The sequence below is a fragment of the Colletotrichum siamense genome (assembly GCF_013390195.1).
Source record: "Colletotrichum siamense strain Cg363 chromosome Unknown KSG_Cg363_contig08, whole genome shotgun sequence".
NCBI lineage: Eukaryota > Fungi > Ascomycota > Sordariomycetes > Glomerellales > Glomerellaceae > Colletotrichum > Colletotrichum siamense.
Window position 1 is genome coordinate 3,929,884 of NW_023501021.1, and position 23,199 is coordinate 3,953,082.

Sequence of the window (23,199 nt, forward strand, 5' to 3'; positions counted from 1 at the left end):
ATTTCCCTCCTGTCTTCCTTTTCGGGGCCAATGCTGTCGTTCGTGGATCTTTGGGCGACACCTTCACTGAGGGAGGCCGCGGGCGTGACGGCTGGGCATATGATCTTCCAAAACTTGACGGGGGGCTCGGCGGGCTTAGGAGGATGATGGACGCGTGGGCGTGGGCTGTGGCTTGTCTCGACGAGGAGGATCTTCGTGATCCAAGGGGGTAATGTGTCGTTCGCGATCATGCTCTCGCGACACATCACCACGGCTATCGAAACCTCGTTTCTCGCCCACACGCGCACACTCGTGGGATGGCACGTCTCTACTTTTTCCTCCCTCCCGTCCCTCCCTCCACAAATCACCAACAACCCACACAGCTAGAACCTGCTACAGTACTCCAGCGACGTGTGGTCGGAAACCTGCACGCGCAGAGGCTGTCGCTTCCATGTCCCAATCGGTATCGCTGACGAGCCCAACTCTCCCTCAATCACCGGCAGAAACTTTGCCGGGTCCCACCCTGAGCCTCCTCCGCGGGTGCCAACCTCTGCAATGCCGTCGAGCCCGTAGGGACGAAGGCCGCCCATGAAAGGGGGTCAGAAACAGCCATGTAGCAGTGGGAGGGGGGGGCCGCGATGCAGAAGGGAGCACGAGCCAGGCACGGCGCGTTCTCCGCTGAGTTATTCGTTCTTGCGGCTCTGCCGTTCCGTTCCCGGGGGCACTCGGGATGCGCTGACGCACATCCCGCGGGTGTTCGCTGATCTTTTGATACGCCTCGGGAGAAACGTGATGCTACCCTTCCCGCCCGGATTTTCATGCTGCACTCACCAAGCGATGTTCTGGATCGCGTCCGTGGGTTGTGGAAACAGCGTGTTTGCCATCTTCCGGTTTTGCAAAACATTGAACGATTCCATCTGTGAGGCACGTCTGTCCTGCCTGGTGCTACCGGGCTCGATCGAGACACTGTCTCGGTGCTACTCGACTGTTGTTGGCCCGGAGTGACACAGGAGGGTCTCACGACCACCAAAAAATGTTGAACATGCAAAACGGGCCGTTGGCATCGGAGGAATGCGTCCGAGTCATTGGACGCTCACGCGCCCAACGGGCAAGCGGCACGAGGACCGTTGAAAAGTCTTCGTCATTCGTCATTCGTCATTCCTGGGCCGTGCTTCAAGTCTCTCTCAGACATCAAATCCGCGTCGACGTCATCGCCCGTGCCCCCGATTTCAGACTGGCAATGTGATACTCGCTGATGAGGGGGACCCACCTGCATTTTCGTAAGCTTCCAGAAGCCGTCTCTCCGTCCGTGGAAGGCGCATGTTTTGTCTGTGAATGACTAAGTAGGTTATTGACTAAGTTATCGGCGATTCATGAGATCTCGTCGGTGTTAGATGCAGATCTCGCTAGGATGGACCAGACGAACCGCTTTCGCCACCTTCGATCTGGGTACGAGAGTTTGGGAGCACGTTGCATGCGACGAGCACCCGCGATCACTCTCGCGTCATTGGCCCACTGATCGTGGCTGCTGGATGAGGCTGTCAGCCATGACGCTTAAGGCTGCAGTCGAATTTCGCAGCCATTAGAGGAACATTCTGTCACTTTAGTTACGTCGAAAGAAGCTCCTGAACTCAAAGGCGAGGTGTGCTCGTTGTGTAACGTGAACCTAGAATCATGTCCCCGTCACCACGTTCCCGTCATGCTATTTCCTCCTCATGTTTCATACGGAATGGCATAGCTTATTCAGGTATCGAGAAGGTTATTGGAAAGCCTCTGATACAGGCTGCCAAGCGATTCTTTTCCAGGCGATTGGATGTCTTGTAATGAAGTTCGTTGCTCCCATTCGAGGTCCCAGTAGCCGTGTTTACAGAGGCTTCGAGTTGTCACTACGTCAAATCGTACCTCATCGATCGGTGATAGACATCTAGAAAATTCTACGCGAGATCTGAGTAATACCTTGCTGGAGCCCGGTGTGAAAGTTCGCCTTATTTCAAGATCATCAAATGATTCTATATACGGAAGATAGAGCGCCATAGAAAGCGGAAACCAGCATGGCGAGGGTTAAAGTTAGCTAACATGCTGTTAAAGATGCTAGAGTGGAAAGTTTTACTATTCAGGGGATGGCGGTTATATCTCAAATAACAATAGGCAGACAACGAGAGAGGACGCTAGTAATAACAATACATTCAGTTTAAGACAATGTAACAAAATTGGAAATGCTTAGCATTTTGCCCAATCATCGACTATTCAGACGTGAGACGTCAAGTGAAGTATTTTTTCTTTTCAATCATCTTAGCCACCCTGATTTGAAAAAGCATGGCTTAGGCAACAAACAACCATTATTCAAATCAAAATCATTACAGGCCTTTTATCTCATGCTGAGCCAACACGGACGATTATCTTCCCCGTCGTTCTTCCCAGCCTTAGCTTCGCGTAGGCTTTCGGCGCGTTGATCCACTCAAACTTCTCATCAATCAACACCTTCACCTTCCCCTCGACTACCCAGCGACCGATCTGTTCCAAGTCCTCTCGACTGGGGCTGACCCTCACCGTCTGGAACCGTCTCTTTCCACCGCCCAGGAAACCTGGTAGCATGCTCCTGCGCAGCATGCTGATCACGGAGTTCTGCATGGCAACTTGGACAAAAACGCCGTCGGCCTTGAGGAAATGCGGACTCCTCTCATACAGACACTCCGGGCTGCCGACATTGTCGATTGCTACGTCGAAGATGGGCCCTTTTGCCTTCAGTTCGGCCAGGACATCAGATGTTCGGTAGTCGATCACCTCGTCTGCTCCGAGACTCTTGCAGAGGTCGACATTTGCCGTGGAACAGGTCGCAACGACGTATGCACCAACGGCTTTGGCGAACTGGATCGTGAAGGAGCCAACGCCGCCGCTCCCGCCGTTGATGAATACCTTCGAGCCAGGCTCCAAATTCTCTTTGGGAAGTGACTGAAACGCCGTCAACCCAGCCGTGCCCAAAGCAGCCGCATCATCGGGGTCGACATCAGTTGGAAGAGGCGCGATGTGGGAGCACGGAGCGATCATCAGCTGGCCCAGGCTGCCAAACCTGGGCAGCTTGGTTCCGATGCTCAGGGCCCCAAAGACAAGCTGGCCCTCGGACAAGTCGTCGGCGCCATTTTTGGCCTTGATACGGCCGCAGAAGTCCAGGCCTGGACTTGATCGGGGCTGTATCATGAGCTTTCCGAATACGGGGATCTCTGGGAGCTTGTACTCGACGGGGTTGATGCCCGCTGTGATGACTTCGATGAGGACATGGTCCTTGGGGAGAGAGGATGCGTCTGGTGGAGTGGCGATTTTGTTGAGTGATAGGGAGTTCTCGAGGGTTTTGGTGATGTTGGTGTATTGCCAGGCTTGCATTTTGCTGGCTGAGACGCGATTAGTCGCGTCAGGGTTCTGGCGGTGGTTTGAACCCTTTCAGCGAGAAGGACTACGATGGAAGCGGGCGGATAAGCTACAAATATAAGGCAAACGAGGCTCGCAGCATACGCTCAACAACATCGCTTCAATTCATCTATAATTACTCTCAAGTCAAAGTCCGCATCCTAGTTGTCGAGTTGCAGGGGTAGCTTAAGGTTATCTCGGGTTCGGATTGATCCTGGTCCATGTTGCGGAGTTTGCACCCTCAACTTGCTTCAAATCTTTGGAGATAGCGAATGTTGAATTTTCTTCGTCTAAGGACAGTCAAATTTGGGGAACAAATAAATTGATGGCTAGCTGGATTGGATGGTGTGCGGCTAGTTTCCTCCGTAGCTCATGCACGCCCGCTGATCCCAACGAGCGAAAAGGGGCGGCGGCGTTTGATCCGATTACCACTTGAACGAGCCAGGATGCAAGACCTCCATGTTATCAACGATTCCAAAGTCGCGAATGCCACCGCCAGGCGTGTAAATGCTCCCGTTGAACGCAACCGCCGCCATGCCGTGGCGGGGCGTGTTCATCGGCCGGAGCTTCTCCCAGCAGTCGCCGCGGGTGTCGTACACCTCCGTCTCATTGAACACAAAGCCAGCCTCCGGATCCAGATTTCCTTCGCCTCCAAAGGTGTAGATGCGCTGCCCGAGAATAGCCACGGAAACTCCTCCCCTGGGCGTGGGCATGCGCGCGCGCTCGTTCCACTGCAGCGTCTTGAGGTCGAGGACGTAGACTGTATCGCGGACTGCGGTTTGGCTTCGGAAGCGGCCTCCGACTACGTAGAAGCTGTTGCCGACGACGCCGCCACCGGCATGCTCGCGGCCTTCGGGGAGATTGGGCAGAGTTTCCCATGCCTGCGTCTTGATGTTGTAGGATGATACGATGTCGACGGTCTCCTGGAGCCCGTCGGCTCCCAGCTCGAGCAAACTGATGCCGCCGGCGACGATGATCTTGTCACCATACACGCCAAGGATAGAGCTGCCTCTCTCTGTGCCCTGAGGCATGGACGGGAGCTCAGTCCATTGGTTGGCCATAGGATCGTACTCGTAGCAGTTCGGAAGCGCCCGGAAGGCGGCGCCGCCGGAGAGCCCGCCGAGAACGTAGATCTTTCCGTTGGTAGAGATGGCGTTGGCGTGGTTCATGGGAATGGGCAGGGGAGCAACGAAGGACCACTCGTCTTTCGGGACGTTGTATCTCTCCACTGAGTCAATGGTTGAGACCCCGGTAGGCTGACTTGCGTCAGGCTCGATTCCCGCGATGACGTAGATGTCTTCACCGAGAGCCACGGCGGCGTGCTCTTGACGAAGGCCCCCGGCCAGAGGACTGAGGACTTCCCAGGTTTCGCTGGCGGTTGGGGTGCAACGTGAAGGCGATGGGGCAGCTGCTGCGTGTCCGCCGAACAGCGGCAGCAATGTGAGAGAAAGCGCAAGTAATCTGAGCATATTGATGTAAGAAGAGGGGGTGTGGTGTCGTTGAAGGTTATTGAAATACTTGTTTCAGTGTTGTGTGCACGTGAACAAACCGCATTTGACGGTGACACTTTGCCTCTTAAATATAAATCACAAGTTGTTCGAAAGTACAGCTTCTCCGGATGTCGACATTGTCAATACGAACGCCAAGGAATTGCATGATCTGTAAACCGTGTTAGTTAATTACCCGGGCTTACGCTTGCAGTGCGAATGTGACAGCCCCTCGACGACAACTTCTCAACTTCGGGATGCTCCATATCGCCAAGTCAATGAAAGAGAGACCAAAAGTAATGAAGCACTGCCTCCTGCGGCGAGTATGGATTACGTAGCATTTCGGGTTCGGTCCGCCTCTACTCATGGTGGCGCACCCATTCGTAGGTGCTTGATGGTCCGCTTCAGTCAGTCAATCGTAATTTGGTTGTTTCTTGGCAGACAGGTATGTACATACAACCTAGTATAACATTTGGAAGCAAGTCAGGCATGTATTGCAATTGCCAGTGGAGCTAGGTTTCTCTGGTGACGTTCAGCACACCAGTGACATCCAAGGCGTTAGCATGAAAGACTAGATTCTGACCATCATACTCTCTAGCACGGCTTTACCCACCCGAAATCATCCTGTGTAACTTTCTTGTTAGAGCCAGGAGCGCCTTGACTGATGTAGTTCATAGGCCAATCAACCAACTCTTGCCACTTCGAAGTAAGCGGTCTCAAGATGGTGTTCATGAGATGACCTCCCCAGTCTTTCATGAACCAGAAATGAAGGCCCCCCTCGTGAAGAATAGTGCAGTAGTGTGCGAGCACAACCAATGCTGCTGGGTGCTGGGCTTCCAAAAGGGCCATGAATCCACTGCTGAGGACCATTGGCCAAGACACAGCAACGTTCAACGCCGGAGTTGTCGCTGATGCTATTCCGACGCTATCTCGGAATCCAGAAACTGCGCCCTCAACAAGACTTTTGACCTCGGGACTCACATCGTCTGGATCCATTTTATCAACAGCACCCGTAACGCTCAGCAGTAAAGATTCCAATAGCTTACTATCTCCAGAATACCGGTCGCATTGCATGAAGTCCCTTAATATGCCATACCGCACGTTTTCCTTGGCTGAAGTCAGGACACCGCTGACTCCTCGGATAAGGGTGAAAATCTCCAGGATGTGGCCCATCTCCAACTGGACAGGGCTGTGTAATGCTGGGCTGGACGCGGCGAATGAACCGATGAATAACATTGATGATGCGGCAAATAGTGCGTGACAATTTTGCGGAGTGACATTGGAAATCTCGGCGTAAACTCCGCGAATCGCGTGTTGTTGGTGTTGTAAACCCAGGGAAAGATTTTCCTGTCGCTTCTGTGGCTCGAGGGTTGCAAGATGGAATGCGGAGACTGCGAGGATCTGATGCATGAGAAACGGATAGTCCACTGCCACCTCTGTCACCTTATCTCTCCATGTATGTAGATTGGCGCCGGGCAAGGTAGTGGAGGTCACAGACGTAAAATGATTCATCAGTCTGAGGTCCGCTGTCCAGCTAGACCACCGCTCGGATGCGGCTTCGGCGGCGGACTCGGCCGCCAAGGAGCACGGCGTTGTCAAAGAGGCTCCGAATGCGCCGCTGGACACCAGGGTTGGCGAGAATCCCCGACTTTCCAGGTCCGAACCCGAATGGCCTTGTGTCGTCGGCAAGGCCCCATCGAAGGGAGATGGGGCCAGGCTGCAGGTGATTTGCTGTCTAACGCAGGCGCCACATGGTTTCCTCTCATCGCACTGGAGCAGCATTAGCTCCCGAAGCCTCGAGTTTGAGTGGTTCAAAGTTCGTTTGACGTACCTTGACTTTCCTCTGCTTGCAGGTAGAGCAACCGTTTCGCGACTTCTTGTGTCCAAGTCTTACCATATTGAGAAACTTAGCCGAGCAAGGTGAGCGAGAATGCAGATCCAAAGAAGATGATTGAGGTTCAATTTTGAAAGAGGTCCGCAAAAAGTAGGCTTGTGAATCCGAATCCGACCGGTCGTTCTTATATCAGATAGAGTTGCGGAGATTAGTTGAGATGAGCGGACTTTGCCAGCCACTCGCAAGTCGACCCGCCTAGATAAACGCATAGGTAGTCTGGCGCTGCCGGGAGGAACAGGGGTACCCCAGAAAGACGCCCGCATAAGAATTCAACCATATTTTGGGCGGGATGCAAACACCAAGACATCAATCAATATCACCAAAGGCACGACCATAGCCGCAATTCTAGATACAAAGCATCCGCGGATGAAAATTGTTCACAGACCTTTTATGCGGGGTGAAATTGCTGAATGAGTTATGGAGAGACTTTGAGCAACGTCAAAAGGAATAAGAATTCTGACACATCACTTATTCTTCTTCGTGAACTTGTTTATCGCAACTTCAACTCGTCAACAGGAATTAATCATACCTACTCTATTCGTTACATTTGTAAATCTATTTCTCGTAACAACTTCGAACCATGGCTTTGTCTACGCAGGATCCTGGAGGATTCTTTTTCTACCACTACGATCCGTCTCTTCCAGCAGCACGCATTTTCATCGCTCTATTCAATCGGCATCTCGTTTACCCTACATGTCCATCAGATGATCAAGTTCCGGGCCTGGTACTTTGAAACCACGCATGATCTCGGCTGACTTCTACAAGTGGCGCAATACTTTCTCGCGCCAAGGTGCTGAGTGATGTTGATCTCGTAGAGAGCATCATTATCGCCGGCCTTGCCGTACAGACTGCCATTTTCGGTGCCTTCATTATCTTCATCTGCCTTATCCATCACCGAATCAATACATCGCCAATTGGCCCCTGCGGCTCGGTTACACTGCGATGGAGACCCTTTAGCTGGATTTTGTATGAAGCAAGCATGTTGATTGTGGTCCGATCAGTCTGCAGAGTTGCCGAGTATGTCACAAGCAGCAACCGATCGCTGATGGCTAGCAAAGTCTACATCTATATTTTCGATGCCGCACTTATGTTTCTGGTGACCGCCGTGTTCAGCCTCTTCCATCCCTGGAGAATTGTCCTGAGGAGCCATTAGTTGACAGCGATCTCTGGAAGCAGTACAAATTTTGGTCTGCAGACTTTGCCCTAGAATGCATCGTGCGCGGGCTGTGAACGAGTTACTGGAGTCAGATAGCACTGCCAGGCAATGTTGTCATTTTCTATGGGTTGAGTCGGACTCCAAAACAAAATGACACTAAGTCAGAAGTAAAGAGGCTCAGCATGATCCAAATGATCTCGTTGCAAGTAGACGAGTCCCCGCGAACGATGATCATATGTGTGTAAGCTGTAAAATTGATGCCAAAATAATCGAGATATCAGAAGCGGTAAAAGACTTTCCGCCCTTGAGCAGCGTCCGAGTCTGCAATGCTATTCTCAGCAGTGAAATGACGAGGCAATTTGGAATGTCACTCCTTTTGCATTAGACGGCTCATTGATCTTACGACTGGTATCTGCGCCTGGTATCTGCGAAAGGCTCCCTCGCCTTCGGCCCGATACTTTCATCTGTTTGAACATAATTATTCACAGCTCTCATTTTAACTAACATTCGTGCAGCCTTCTCATGCCCGTATCTACGAGCCATCGTGAGTGCAGTCTGCCCCCATTGGTCTGCAACATTCACGTCTGCGCCTTTGTTGATCAAAAGCTCAACAGCATCGGCGGTGCCTTCTCCGGAGGACACGAATAAGAAGCATTAGAGGTGCATGATTTCAAAAGGTTTAATTCCAGGTCGTGCAATTGAAGCTCAGAAGCTAGTTAAAATTGTTCAAAAGGCAAAAGCACGGCACATGATTCACTGCTGTGAACACTTTACAATAATTCCACATCACGATAGGGATTTAACCGTAGAATAAGCCAAAGTCTTCATCCCTCATAAACTCCAAGATCGCTTCCTGTTGGCTAGAATCAAAATATCTTGCAGCTGTGTCGAATACTTGCGCTGTGGGGACTTCAACTGCTTCTTTGCGGTCCCCTCCCTGAGGATAAGATGTGTGCATCACGTAAGTTACTTCCTTCTCGTATGTATGACCCCCAATCTGGTTTCTGATTTCCACAATTTGAGCTCTCATCTCCTCGGCTTCAGGAAATCGACTTCGCTGATGCAAAGCAAGTTGCAGCTCATTCATGATTGGCAACAAATAAGGCTGAGCATGATCTGAGAAAATGTCCCGCCCCTTGAGAACGGCACGACACTTTGCTTCTGCATCCTTCCACCTGCCTTGTTTTCTGAACAGAATCGCTTGAGTCCTAAAGATTTTCAGACACACCGGATGATCGAGTCCGTAACATGACGTCTTCTGAAGGATAACAAACACCTCATTAGCTTTGGTTTCTGCTTCTTCCAACTCGCCGGAAGAAACCAGAACACCAGCCAATTGCACCATAAGCTCTACCTTTATACAGAGCAGTCCTCGAATGTCTTCATTGCAAGCCTCAATTGCTTTTCTTAATAATTTCTTCGCTTTATTGTATTCCTTGTCGATGTAAAACTGCCCAGCCAATGCGCTTGCGAGACGCAGCGTTTGAGGAAATCTTGTCTTGCTCAGATGCTTTCTGTGGTTGGGGGGCATCAGCTTTGACAGCAGCTTCTTCGCTTTTGTCGAATGTCCCAAATCGCTGTATGAAATTGCCAACATGCGCATCATCTGCGAAATAAGCTGACGCTCATCGTAATCAGTCAAAGTCTTGGTAACTCTTTTTAGGGCGTGCTGTAAAAGAGGCATCACAATACTCGATTGGCCGGTGTTGAAGTAGAAGCGAGCCAGATTCTCGTACAGGATAGCCTCTTCTCGCATGTTTTGTCGTGTTTTGATGTTGCGGTTCTTCAAGACAGTGTGCGCGTGTGGGAGCAATCGTTTGCACGTCCCCATCTGTTCATATACGGCAATCGGAAACGTTTTAACAAATGTGCATAACGCCTGGGCTGCAAACCTCTCGACTGAGCCGTCCCTCTTAAGCCATTCTTTGGTCGCCAACTGCACGAGTCGGTGTACAGAGATGGTTCTATCATTTCCCTCGGTTATAAAGGAGAAGGCCTTCAGCATACCAAGAGCCTTCTCAAACTCAATCAAATGAGGAGGGTCACCATTGGCATTGTCCAGCGTCGGAGATGTGTCACGAGGCAAATCGAAGCCTCGAATGGATAAATCGGCTTCAAGAGGTACGTCGTAAAGCGGGGGTGATTGGTAATAAGGAATGCTGTAACGACGGGGAAGTGTTGGTTTCCACGGCTGAAATGGATCTTCCTCTTCCAGCTGCTTTTCTTTCGATTCTTCTCCGCCTGGGCCACTTTCGTCTGAGTCAGACTCGTCCCATGTTCCGCTTGCGTCCCCCTCAGACTCATCTCCTTTATGGTCTCCTTCGTCCCAGTTCGTCTCTCCTTTGCTCGTGGCTAGTTCATTATCCGAACAGCTGTTCTCATCAATTGGGCTTTGAGCAATTGGTGCAAAGGTGCTCCAGAACGGGTCCGGGAATGGTATATCCAGCATTCTCCTGGTGATTCCCTGATTGTCAAAAAATGCAATGGTAGAGAGCAAGTCACCTGCAAGTTGGTTTTGTTTTCGGATTTGTTCAAAAGAAGGCATCCAAGTCAACATCACAGCTTGAGGAACCATCGCATCTTGACCTGTTGTCTGAAATGTTTCACTCAACAGGGGAACAATGGATTCATCTCCTCTGTGTAAATGAAGAAGATACTGATCGACTGTAATACTGTTCTCCGATATGAACGCCGATGCCTGTGCTAGAGCCAACGGCAGACTTTCGAGACGATTTGACAAGGTCGAAGCCGTTTCGAGGGACAGGTCTTCATGTCCTGTCATCTTTCGGATCATCTGTGCGGATTCGGTATTGGTCATTCTGCCCACTTCGATCGGAGGTCGCCCCGGAGACAGCTTCATGCCTGCTTGTTTGTTCCTGGTGGTAATCAAGATTGAGCCATGGCTGCATTCCGGGATGAAATGCGCTAGACCTATGTCGGCTTCATATTGTGTGGAGCCGAAATCTGTTGCTGGTACGGCTCGATCTTGAGGAAAGAAGAGGTATGGATCGTCGGCGTTATCAATCACCAGAAACCACAAACCGTTTTTTTCTTTCTGGAGCCAGGTCTTGACAAGGGACAGAATGTCGACCGAGGGGTTTTTGTGTCCAGGAATATCGCATTCTTCCGCGATGCCAGCGAAGGCTTGTTGGAAGCGTTCCCTACTACTAGCGTATACCCAGAATATGGAGATGTCTGGGCGAATTTCCCGAAGCCAGTAGGCATATGCTAGTGCAACTTGTGTCTTTCTGAGGTTTCATTAACAAACGAACTCTTCAAGCAACCGTATCAGAGGTCACGACATACCCAACGCCTCCCAGTCCATGAAGAGAGACACGCGATCTCCCCTTTCCTTTTTGATTTTTCTCGTCGTGTGCAAAATCACGTTTCATTCTCTTCAATATTTCAGAACGACCAATGAAGTCAAGGTTTTGGGTGAAAGGGACTACGACTGATCCTCTTGTTTAGCGGAAATGACCAAAGCATTCATCAATCTTGAAGAAGCTACTAACAATGCCCTTTAACGTCTCCGAGTATTTCTTTCGGCACCACAGCAGCTTCCACTTCGTGGTTTTTGGTCCTCGGAACCCCGCTCAAAGTAGACTGAGGAGTCGTGATTCCCTTTGTCCAACGACGAAGTTCGGCGCAGACAGCGATAAATCCAGGGTCCTCTGCGCTGACAAACTTGGTCATTCCATGATGGTCATTTCGAATTCCGATTGCTATGTATCCGGGGAGTATTGCCGAATCCTGAGGGACAACCTATTTGACACTGGCGTTAGCGACCTGTCACGTAGGTCAGAAAGCGTGTCTTAGTACCTACCAGTCCTACGGATGGTAGAGGAAGCTCTTCATAGAAGCAGGTGATTTCAATAGCTTCTTTACCCTCCTTACTCATTGCCTTTATCATGTTGTGGAAGCTGTCTTGGATCCGAGCAAGAACTTCCGAGTTTCTTCGAAGGACTCGGATTAGGTTCGTGTTCGTCTGCTTGACTAACCCGATTGATAAGGATAGCTTCTCGGCCCAATTCGCTAGTTCTGAGCCATGGTGCGGGGTACCAAGGAAAACTATTCCTTTCGTTGACTCGAGGATGGCTCGAAGGTGTGCTTCTGAATGGTGCCGGGAGGATACAAGTGCCTGCCACGATGTTGTTAGCTGGGGCTGGTTGGGGTAGACAAGTGACAACTTACGTCTTCGCAAACGAGGCCTCCCATACTATGGCAAACGAATATTACTGGTCGTTTGTTCTTTTGCAGTCAGTACTCGCATACATCACCCCGGCGACCGTCGCTTACAGTCTCGTCATTATCGCGAAAGTTCGCCAAAGAAGTCAACAGATTGAACGAATGGTTCCCTATGCGACCTTCTGATACCGCTCTTTTCCATTCCACGACAGACGCATCGTATCCAAACGTGAGAACGCGGGCGTAGGGGATCTTAGTGGGGAGAAGGGCCTTCGGCCAAGATTCCGACGCGTCGCGAGCAGTCCAGGTCCTTTCACGATGGCCTTTCAGACCATGTACAAAGACGATGCTAAGGTTAAAGGGCGTCAGATACTGTTCGCATAGACGGCCAAGTGCATGACACTTACTCGACCGCGGCACTTCCATCCGGGGTGTGGAGCAGCTTGATACCCGATGGAAATATTTCCGGATGTGGGGCCGGGTCCGTTGCGGGTACCTCCGGTTGTGGAGATTCTCGGCCCGAGCGACGGCGTCGAAACCGGTCGAAAAGTCCACTCATCGTTACACAGCGTCACCGCGACAATGCACCATGGACTTGAGATGAACGTGTCATGGAGGTTGAAGAAAGATGACAGATGTAAGATTGCAAAATGTCGCTGCGAGGGGTACAGCTCACGTGTATCTTGCAGCCTGATCGGGCTGTAGTGACCTTGGATGCTGGCTGGCTATTCATCAGCGACCAATCACGAACTCATCCTGCGCGCCCTTTACTATTGATATTTTGGGTAAACTCATGAAAATGTGTTCCATCATTTGTTCTACAACAAGATCTATTCCAATATCGCGCTTCATTGGAAAAAATGATATCCCGTCAGGTGCGAGTGGATTACAGTATGAGGCGTGTGTAGAAAGAGTTAATTGGTAAATATCAACATTTTCTTTCCAACTAATAGCGAGTGTAATATTCAATTGAATTCAGAGAAGCTGATTTAAAACTAGGGGTATGATGTGCAGTCCACTTGCACCTGATAGAATAGAACACCACCGTCACGACTCACCACCACCTCTTCTACCAAGTTCTCTTCCAGTCCGACCAGAATCCTCTCGAATTAGTTCTCAGTTTACCGGAACTGGCGTTTTACTTTTTCTTCTTTGTCAGTATCGCTTTCCGAACGAAGCAGCCCGGGAGCATCCACGCAGATAATCTCGACCTTGTACCCTTTCACGCGTGATGGCACTTGTCGCATCCAATACTATTACATCAGAATCTCCCTCTTTGGGTATTTCGAACCTCACGCGACATGGCATTCTCAATGCACTTACCAAACCACATCCTTCCCTCCCATACCCCTCTCCCCCCGCAACAGGGATAACCGCCGTCACCACCCTCCCTCGGGACCCGAGCACGAGGTAAACTTCACCGGCGCCTTCTTCTCCTCCCCAGCATCATCCACGCAAAGATCCAACCGATTCATGTCCAGAGATAAGATCCCGCTTAACTTTCCGCGCCTGACTCTCTATCTCCATCTCATCGCGTCTCCGGCCATAGACCTTGGGGGCGCAGCTCGCAGCTCGCGACGAGAGCATCTACGGAGAAACGAAAACGTGCTCACAAGCTTAATTTCCCTCCATCATGCATCTACATATGTCATTCTATCTGTTCTAAAGGCCCGTCGGGAGCGCGGCACAACGCATGGCTCGCTGCGAGGAGACGAAGGTGTTCGTCATCCGCGACGACGCGATAGATGACTCGGTTCCAGCTGCATAACCAACTCTTTGTGACAAAATAAAGTTATGTGACGAATCACGTGTCATTCAGTTACCATTTCATAGACTTTTAGAGACAAATTGTCAGTTGTGGTGGCATGTGTGATTTTTCAAGTGCAATTTTACATACATGTAATAGACAAGAAAGGCTCACAAAGATGACTCTTGTGACAATTTGCCTAGAACCCCCCCCCAACGACCTCAAATCGTCTCAAAACCACTTGTAATAGTTACATGAAGCGTAATTTAGCAGCTGAAGACTCAAATTCACATTCTTACTCGCCTAACGATGTCCAAAGGTTGGTCTTGTTGCTTCAACATGCTCACGTGACCCATGATGCGCGGCACGCGACACGCCCCACCTTCCTCCCAAAGTCTCTCAGCCAGCACAACTCAGATGGTAGGTCATCGGATTGAGTAAATCAGATTCTGTCCAAAAGTCGGTAATAATCGCAATAAGTTCTCACTCGATACCTAGTGCACTAATTTTGGATTTTGAGAAAAATCAGAGCGTAAATTCGGCATTCATTATATATGCAGCTATGCTTCATGGTCAGACAGAAAACATCGTGACCGAATATGCAGGCACCTGTGGTGACCTATCAAACCCATAACGCCGTAAATGCAGCAAAGTCGTAATTGGTACAAGCACCCCCACCCCAAGCCCGTCCAAACATGCAAAAATTAAAAATCCACGATATTCTTCAGCTGGTGCCGGCCGATGCAAGATGAATCATGTCTCTAGATCCGACCGAGACACGATGCATATTTGCGTGGCCTCGCAAGCGCGCACATGCAGGTTTCCGTGACAACGTGCGTATGCATTCCACAATCACGCCTGATCACCGTCCTTGGCCTCGCGGCGCCCAGAGTAGAGGTGGAACTGCACAAAGATGATGCAGTCCTCGGCGATGGTGCCGAAGGACCCCAGGAGCCAGGGGAGCGCGTTGAGGAGGTAGTCCTTGTCCTGCTTGAAGGCGAGCAGGCTGGCGCCGTAGGTGAAGTTTCCGGTGAGGGAGAGGAGGAAGAAGAGCAGCGCGAGACCTGTTCAATACTGCGTTAGCACGCGTTGCACAGCCTCAAATAGCAGATATCCAAAGAGACGTACCTTCGCAAGACTTCTCCTGCCAGTTCTTGATGATCTGCGGGATGCGCGCGCAGAGGTAGCACACGGCGGAGACGTATCCCAGAAACAAGCCGACCTTCTCCATGGTGCCCTTGACCTCCTCGGGCGCGCCGACGTCAATGTCGGGCGAGTTCCACGCGCCGGCCTTGTAGCTGACGAACCAGCCCAACGCGCCGACGAGGTACACGGCGAAGATGCTCAGCGTGTTGTGCAGCCACGGGTTGCTGTCGGGGGTCTCGTCCTCGCCGGTGACCATCTTACGGAGGGGGTCGAGGGAGCTCTCGTTGTGCACGGCGTGGCGGCGGTGGGAGCCGGGCAGGCCCGCAGAGGAGGAGCGTCGGCGCGCGAGGAGGGGCTCGTCTTCGGTGGGCTCCGCGCCGGTCGCGGTGACGTGGGCGGAGGAGCGGCGGCGGGAGGCGCGGCGGGCGTTCTTGGTGTTGTAGTAGACGCATTGCGAGATAAGGACGAGGTCGGCGACGCAGAAGTAGGAGGCGAGGGCGACTGCTGTGGGCGCGAGGTGGGTGAAGAGGGCGCCTGTTCGGAGGTTTTTCGAGTCAGTGCGTGCTTCTCTTAGTGGGAGAAATTTTCGGTGTTGTTGGGGGTCGTAACGACAAGTTTGGCAGACAGAGAATTGGGGCGCGTGGTGTTTCGAAGGCGTCAAACGTATCGCGGGGTCGTGTTCTTCTTACCTAGCAGGTTCGTCACGTCACCGAGGAGCCAGACAATGAGGAAGGCCATGGAGAGGCCATCTGCGCTTTGCGCCTTGTAGTTGGCGATAAGCTGGGGAAGCTGTTCAAATGTTAGCAATCTGAGAGCTCGAAAAGGAAGCTCACGTGCTTCGCAGACTCTCTAGGAAGACGCACGAGAAGGCAGATCCAGGCGGTCAAGCTGATGCTGCCAAAGATGCCGGATAACGCATCTTCAACTTTGGGTGTCTGCGATAAGGCGGCGTAGGCCGTAACGGCGAATGAAGCCATGGTGTCTGATTTCCTCCGAAGACGCGATTGAACAGTGCAGGACTGGCGTAACGTCTGCTGAAGCAAGGGGAGAGGAAGAGCAGAGCCGCCTTTTGTCGTGTGTCTGGCCGTGGTCAGGTGGGTTGGGGGAAGATCAAGTGGGATGGCTGGAAGCAGAGTCACGCAGCAGGAATTGATAGGCCGGCTACGGATAGCCACCCGTCGTCCAACCATCCACCTTGCTCGCCGTTATCTTGCTATCGGTTGCGGTCAAGCGCGGCGATAAGAGACGGGACCCTGCATGACATAGCCAATGGGTTGAAAAAACCTTGGCGACACGCTCAAGAGGGAAATTAGTGGGGGTCACGGCGGTGTGGCATGACTCCAGTCTCCCGCAAAACCTGATGGAAAGGCGGGCTTACCGCCACTTTTTCTCTGATGTGGGTGCTGTGGGAAGAAGCTGAGCTCAGCACGCCAATGAGACGAGGTTATTTGGTCATCGCAGCTGAGAGCTGCAAGCCAGAGCTGAGATGAAGAAGCCTCACTGAAAAGAGCATTACTGCGTAGGCAAGCTTACTTGTTGCCTTGCATCAGCATCGAGATGAACCGGCTAGCTCAGCCCAGATTTGCACAGATTGGCTGTCTTGATGCATATGCGATGGGCGCCCATCATCCGAAGTCTAAAAGCCCGTTGATCCTGCTGATGGCGGTGACCAATCGAAGACTGTCAGAGGAATCTTGCATTCAATGGCACCACTCGTTGGTCACCGGACATCCGTCGGGCGTCATCTTTTTCCGATGACGGATCTGGGGCACGTGGCTGCCCCTCACCTGCACCGCCATGATTCGCTGTGGCTGATGCAGTCTTGATGGTGGGTGGGCGTGCTGCAGATGCTTGGATGAGGTCCGTTCCTCGGCCAACTTGCCGGCCTGCACTGCGGCCTGTTGACGTGGGGGATGCAGATGCGCTGGTGACCCGACCACGCGTCGCCATTTAAGCTCGCGTCGTCCGGCCTTGTCTTTGGACGGTGTATTTGGTTGAAAGGTCTCCGTCGCTTGCTGTCTTGTTTTCTAGCGTATCTCGCGTACTCAATTTCGCGATAGTTTGGACTCGTCGCTTGCATTGTGCCACCAAATCCAGCCTCGATACCACCCGTGATCTCGTTGTACGCAGCCATGAAGCTGTCTAGCACCGTCGCGCTGCTTGGCGCGTCCTTGCCCGGTGCTGTGGCGTGGGGAAGTAAGTGTCTCTTTCGCCGAGCCCCGTCTGCCATTCCCGGAGTCGTCTCCGGTGGAGGCGCTGGTCTCCGGTATCGCCAGTGTTGTCGCTGCCGCTGACCCTCACCGCTGCAGGCTTGGGCCACATCACAACCGCATACATCGCGAGCCACTTCGTTGCCAACACCACAGAGGCCTTCTTCCAGGACCTTTTGCGGAACGACACCGAGCATTACCTGGCAGGCGTCGCAACGTGGGCCGATACCATTCGCTACACGAGATGGGGTCATTTCACGGGTCCCTTCCACTTCATCGATGCCCACGACAGCCCGCCTGACTACTGCGGCATCGACTTTGAAAGGGACTGCAAGGCGGAGGGCTGCGTTGTCACTGCGTTAGCAAACTACACCACCAGGTCGCTAGATACGAAGCTCAGCGGTTGGGAGCGCAACCAAGCGGCTCGATTCGTCGTCCACTTCATCGGCGATATCCACCAGCCACTTCACAACGAGGACGTTGCTCGAGGGGGCAACGGAATCCACGTGAAGTGGTACGGCACCGATTTCAACCTGCACCACGTATGGGACAGCTCCATCGCCGAGAAACTGATCGGTGGTGCTCGTCGTCGTCCGTACGACAACGCGAAGCGCTGGGCGGACGAGCTCGCGGATGAGATCAAGACGGGCAAGTTCGCCGCGCAAAAGGCGGATTGGCTGAAGACGCTCGACTTCAACGATGTCAAGGCGACTGCCCTCGCGTGGGCAGGAGAGGGAAACGCATTCGTCTGCACCCACGGTATGTCGATCCCCCGAGGACGGCTCCCCACAACCCGCGTGGTGACGTTTAAACTGACTTAAGCTTGAAAAGTGTTCCCCGAAGGCCCGCGTGCGATCGCCGGACAGGAGCTCGGCGGTGAATACTTCCAGAAGGCGGCGCCAGTCATCGAGCTCCAGGTTGCCAAGGCAGGCGTGCGAATGGCGGCTTGGCTCGACCTTATTGCAGCAGCGTATACGCAGGCGACGACGGGGACGACGAAGATGGACAGCGCCGAGGGTAACAAGGACGGCAACACCGATGTGGGCGGCGCCGACATGGGCTCGGAGGAATTGTGATGGAGATGAGACGCCAAGCATGTTCCGTCGATTATGACCCCCGTTCCAGTTTCCTTACAAGTAGATCCCCTCGTTTCTCCCGCAGGGCAAAACGTGTTTTGAGGCAGCGAAAGCTTGGCTTGCCTCGCCGACTGTGATTGGGGGCTCATACTGCGTAATTTGAATTCTGCTTATCTCCGCGCGATGGTATTTCCGCTCAGGTGCAGCATCGGGCTGAGGCCGACCACAATGCGGGCCATCTAACAATGCCCGATGGGTGGCTTGCCAAGGACTTTTGACAGCTTTCCCAACGTGACCTTTGACAAGTCTGATCGGTACCGAAGCCTCTGGATCGGCAGCTCACGGACCCGGAGAGTGCTTGACGGACCGGCGTTGCGGAAGCAGGTGATCACGCCGGGGACGTTGTAGTCTTGGCCGGGCGTTCAACGGCCCAACAGCGGCAGAATGTCTCTCTGATGACGGCGCAGGTTTGATTAGCATGGGAAGAATGTTTCCCAGAGCGACACTCGGCAAACGTTTCCTGGCTCAGGGAAAGTGGCGTGATGTCAACGTCCTGGGTGGGGGGATTTGGAATCGGCCATCTGTCCTTGGAGCGTCACCTTTCAAGTCCAGCCGTGACAGCGGCGGGGCGTGGCATTTGGGATGATAGGTGACGTCTGGCAAGGTGGAGGGCTGCCATCGTTCTCGATGCCCTTGCCGAGGGTCCGAGTCCCAGCAAGAGGCGCAAAGGGGATTGGATGCCGTTGGAGGCGCATGGCAGGATTGCTGGACGGGATTGGCACGGCTTCTGCGCATCTCTCAGCGCAATATTGCGACGACGGGCGGTCCATGCTTTGTTCCTTCCTTTGGCGAGGGTGGTGTTTGCCTCTTCCGACGGTCGTCGAGTTTCAACATGGTCGTCCCGAGCTGGGATGAAAGGCAGGCATGCGGCCCGGGTTCGAGGAGAATGCCTGCAGCGAGGTTCGACGGGAAGTGTGGCGGAAGCGAGGTTGGGCCGGTTGACACGATTGACAAGACGGGCAAGAAAGTTGAGGTGAACCTGTTTCACCATTGGTTTTTTGGCACAGGCTTCAAACTCAGCCTCGTGTCGCAGAATGGTGCGCCCCCTTGGCGGAGGTGCGGTGGGCCTCTCTCTCTCGACTTTTTCTCGCTTGTCTGTGCAGGGGTTGCCGTCCGGAGTCGCATCGAGCAGGCAAACCGGATCTGTGGGCCACTGGCGAAGGAAGGATTCACTTGATAGACCAGCCCTTTAATTGATTGTTCCTGCATCTCGAGGGGCTGATGATGAGACCAAGATGGGGGGCACCAGCTTGCCGTGTGCCGAGGGCTTGGTGTACTGGACGTGTTGGTGCAAATTTTATGGTTTCGCGAGGAGATCTTTTGGGGACGAATGACCTCAAGCGAGCCGATGACCCGTTTGTTTGGGAAGGAAGAGGAAAACACGGCTCGTATTGATATCGTGAGCGGCACAGAATTGCCATCGGTCAGAAAGACTGCCCGTCCCCCATGTCGGTTCTCCAGCAGCCCACGCCGACGACGGCAGGCGAGCCAAACGTGCTAGTATGGGTGTTGGCGGACTTCCATGTCATCCGCCGAAACGGAAAAAAAGCGTTGGCGCTGTGGCAAGGCTATCTGTCAGTTTAGATTGCTCGTAAATTGGGTGTGGGCGATCAATAGCATTAAACTCAGGAACGTTTAAAAATTGCCCGACAGCCCAGAATCCAGAATAGACCTCTTGTGAGCCAAAATGGGCAACTTGTCGAGTCGTATACGACGTGTTGACACTGCAAAATAACAGACGAAATGCAAATCGAAACCGTCATCCCATGGATAAGCATCTTGTCGTCCAGGGGTTGGCCATGAGGAAGATCAGATTGACTTTTCTCGGATGGCTCATGCAGGGCGACGCCGACGGTCCAATCGCAGCCCGACTGAGGAGGCGTCGTCCAGTCAGCGACGGATTGACAGGCAGGCCGGTTGAGAGAGACGAACAGAGGAAGAATGGCAAAGGCGGCATGGGCAGCCATGGAAGAGCGGCGGGAGGGGAGATGGGAGACACGGGGTGAAGCAGCGCCGATGGCCAGGGACTCCACGTCTTGCCCCTGCCGGTCCCACGTCGAGTGTGAGCTTCCCAGGGTTGAAAAGGCGGGGCGGGTCTTAGCGGACGGGATGCTAGAGGCAACCTTAAAAGTGTGTTAAGGGAAGGGGTGAACCTGACCATTCCTCATTTGGACGGCCGTTGTGGGTTCTTGGGATCTCCGCGACGGGGCCGCTGCAGGTACCGAGTGCTGGTGGTAGGGACTGAGCGAGATGGGAGATAAGGCACAGCGGTACGTACCGGCCTCCTTCCCATCTTCTCGACGCAACTCACTGTGCACAGCTCCTTCTCACCGTTTGGGCAGAGGAGAAGCCCAGAGAAGCAGGAGGAGGCACGTCTCCTTCCTGACACCAACACCAACCACACCAAAAGCGCATTCCCTGCATTTGCGTGCCTCGTCTTCTGGTGAGTGTGGCTCGCCCTCTTTTCTCTAACCGTCAGACAGAGGGGCGCCGCAGCCACTCGTCCCAGGGGCCTGGCCGTCATCCGAAGTTGCCGAGTGGAAGATTAGGTTTATTGGATGTTTGATGCCATCACCGTTGCGCGCGCAGGGCATCGCATCGCAGCCCTCGTCCTCGCTTCTCTCGCGTCCCCATACTGGCCTCCTTGCGGGCACTTTTGCTGTTTGCTTCTGTGCCGCCTCCTCCTCGAAACTCCACATTCCGACCTAACACAGCAAGAAGAACACCGCGGCGTCGTTGCTGCTGCCGTCAACCGGCGAGTCAACTCCGCGGCCCCCCACGACCGGCGCCGAGGAGCCGCCCACCCGTGCCCTCCTCGCCAAGCAATACGAGGCACTTGCTCACGATGCAAGCGAGGCACACGATACCTCGAGTGCCACGGTGCGGAGGAGCCCTTAGGAGCAAGCTTTTGGGTGGAACAAAATGCGGTGGAGATTTGAAATGGATTTGGCAGGCACCTATGATGCCATGCTGATATGCGGTACGATGCGATGCGATGCGCCTGGTTACAGCGATCCCGTCCAGTCCAGCTTGCTGAAGCCGCCGTCCCGGATTTAGGCCGGCGCTTCGATGGTAATGCAATTGGGCAGGGCAGGGCAGGACAGACAGCGGCTGTTATCGTCTTGGTGCGACTGACGGGCCGTCGCACTAACATTGTACCACATTATGTGTGTCTCGCCCCGTCGAGGACCCCCGAACCGTTCAGACCGTTCCGCTGCCAATCATCCATTTGCCGCTCCTCTCCGGCCAAGACTGAGACCGCTGCGTGTCGCGGGTGCCCGCAAAGCACCACAGAAAACCGAGCCACGGAAAAGAAAGGGGGAGTCGGACGAACTCGAAAACGAGAAACAGCGCGGCTGGATGGAAGATCGCCGAACTGGCGACAGCAATCAGAAAAACCCATCGCGTTCATCACGATGCCTGGTGTGCGTGCGTGTTCCTCAGAACGGATTACTGGCGCCGTGATGCCGTGGTACCGTGCAGGCGCTGGACGTACGGCAGCCAACGTTTGTAGCGTGCGCGTCACTCGTCTGGGCGTCAATCCAGACTGAAGGGCAGCCGGTGTCCGGAAGCAAATCATGGGCGATCCCTCAAGGCTTAGCATGAGGTGCTAACCATAATTCGCGACTCAGGAATTAAGGTCATCCGCACCGTTGGGGTGGGCACTGAGGTTAAGGTTAGCTGTCGACGGAGCCAAAAACTACAGCGTGCCATCCGTCTCAACGCCCTAAGCAGGGGGGGCTGACAGGCTGTCATGAGCGCTGAAGGGTGTCTCGTTGGCTGCTGCTATTGCTATTCCTAATGCTGTGAAGGAGGGAGATTGCAACGGAGGAGGCGCCGCTCAGACGCTCAAACCTTACCTTACTCTTTACTAAGGTAAGGCATCTACTGTAGAGACCTATCCAAGGTCTTGTCAACCGCGCTTAAGGAGGTCGAAAATGTCGTCCAGTGTCTCGTTTCGCTTCATCGACGCCTCGGGCGAAACGCCATTTGCCTGATGTCCTGGCCGCCCCACCTCCTTATTGGCTCGCTAAGCCGCGCCGGGGCCATGTGGAGCCTCCATGACCCCATTCTGCGACGAAAGGAGCCGCATCAGACATGACGACTTTTCCATTTCCACCTCTGTGCCGTCTCTCTCCAACACCAATTCCCACTTCGCTGCTACTCACCAGGCCGCCAGGCTGCTGCCAACCCATCTTCTCCCCCAAACTATACGGAACGGCCTGAACTTGCCCTGCCCGCCAGGTTCGACTCAAGTTCCTGTCCCGTTACCTGCTACCTGCCATCCTGTTGAGTCGGGAACTGTCCGTCCTGGACGGCCACCGTCATTGGCAGCGGTCACCCCTGCTCCGACGTAGCTTGTCCTACCAACGGGCCTACTTTCTACACACTTTCTACACACAACCGCTGTCTTACTAACAACTTTGTCGCCGTTCCCATCCCATGCCACTCCCATCAACCCCTGCCACAGGCGAAGCTCAGATCTCTCTCTTCCCTCGTCGCCTCGATCCCGAATCCTCTAGTTCTTAGTTCTCCCCGGAGGCGTCCTCCCCTGTCAGCTAGCTGTCGCATCGCATCTCATCAGACAGATGCCACCCCCGTGCTAGTCTCTGCCTCTCCGTCTCTGCCTCGCTTTCGACTCCATCCCGCTGCCGTTCTTCCACTCTGCCGCCCTCGTTCTCGTCTTGCTGGGTACAGCAGTCTGCTATCCAAAGCCCCCCAATCCGTCTCCCACGCCCCTTGCTCGTCATCCGCTGCGGGTTCGCATACCGCAGCCCATGGGTCTGCACGGGGATCGGATGCTAAGCAGCATTCATGTGTTCACCCCCCAGTCCTTCGTTTGAGGCGCACACT

The 23,199-nt window shown here is 53.4% G+C and overlaps 5 protein-coding genes across 5 annotated transcripts; 1 reads left to right on the plus strand and 4 right to left on the minus strand.

Moving 5' to 3' along the window:
* Window positions 1-2,352: 2,352 nt before the first annotated feature.
* Window positions 2,353-3,360, minus strand: CGCS363_v012545 (Zinc-type alcohol dehydrogenase-like protein; the record flags this gene model as incomplete). Its single annotated transcript, XM_036644394.1, has 1 exon — window positions 2,353-3,360. The coding sequence occupies one exon, from the start codon at window positions 3,358-3,360 to the stop codon at window positions 2,353-2,355; it is 1,008 nt and encodes a 335-aa protein (XP_036490458.1).
* A 449-nt stretch (window positions 3,361-3,809) lies between these two features.
* terF-0 (Kelch-like protein terF) lies at window positions 3,810-4,853 on the minus strand (the record flags this gene model as incomplete). Its single annotated transcript, XM_036644395.1, has 1 exon — window positions 3,810-4,853. The coding sequence occupies one exon, from the start codon at window positions 4,851-4,853 to the stop codon at window positions 3,810-3,812; it is 1,044 nt and encodes a 347-aa protein (XP_036491281.1).
* A 4,571-nt stretch (window positions 4,854-9,424) lies between these two features.
* SERAC1 lies at window positions 9,425-12,665 on the minus strand (the record flags this gene model as incomplete). Its single annotated transcript, XM_036644396.1, has 7 exons — window positions 9,425-9,431; window positions 9,517-11,169; window positions 11,607-11,683; window positions 11,745-12,059; window positions 12,113-12,169; window positions 12,218-12,455; window positions 12,514-12,665. The coding sequence occupies 7 exons, from the start codon at window positions 12,663-12,665 to the stop codon at window positions 9,425-9,427; spliced, it is 2,499 nt and encodes an 832-aa protein (XP_036490457.1).
* Window positions 12,666-14,705: 2,040 nt separating this feature from the next.
* Window positions 14,706-15,976, minus strand: CGCS363_v012548 (putative vacuolar amino acid transporter YPQ3; the record flags this gene model as incomplete). Its single annotated transcript, XM_036644397.1, has 4 exons — window positions 14,706-14,917; window positions 14,982-15,533; window positions 15,689-15,788; window positions 15,833-15,976. The coding sequence occupies 4 exons, from the start codon at window positions 15,974-15,976 to the stop codon at window positions 14,706-14,708; spliced, it is 1,008 nt and encodes a 335-aa protein (XP_036490518.1).
* Window positions 15,977-17,131: 1,155 nt separating this feature from the next.
* On the plus strand, window positions 17,132-18,285 carry nucS-1 (Nuclease S1; the record flags this gene model as incomplete). The annotated part of the gene is made up of 3 exons (XM_036644398.1): window positions 17,132-17,195; window positions 17,309-17,968; window positions 18,041-18,285. 3 exons carry the CDS (start codon window positions 17,132-17,134, stop codon window positions 18,283-18,285), a joined length of 969 nt encoding a protein of 322 aa, XP_036490519.1.
* Between the last annotated feature and the right edge of the window lie 4,914 nt (window positions 18,286-23,199).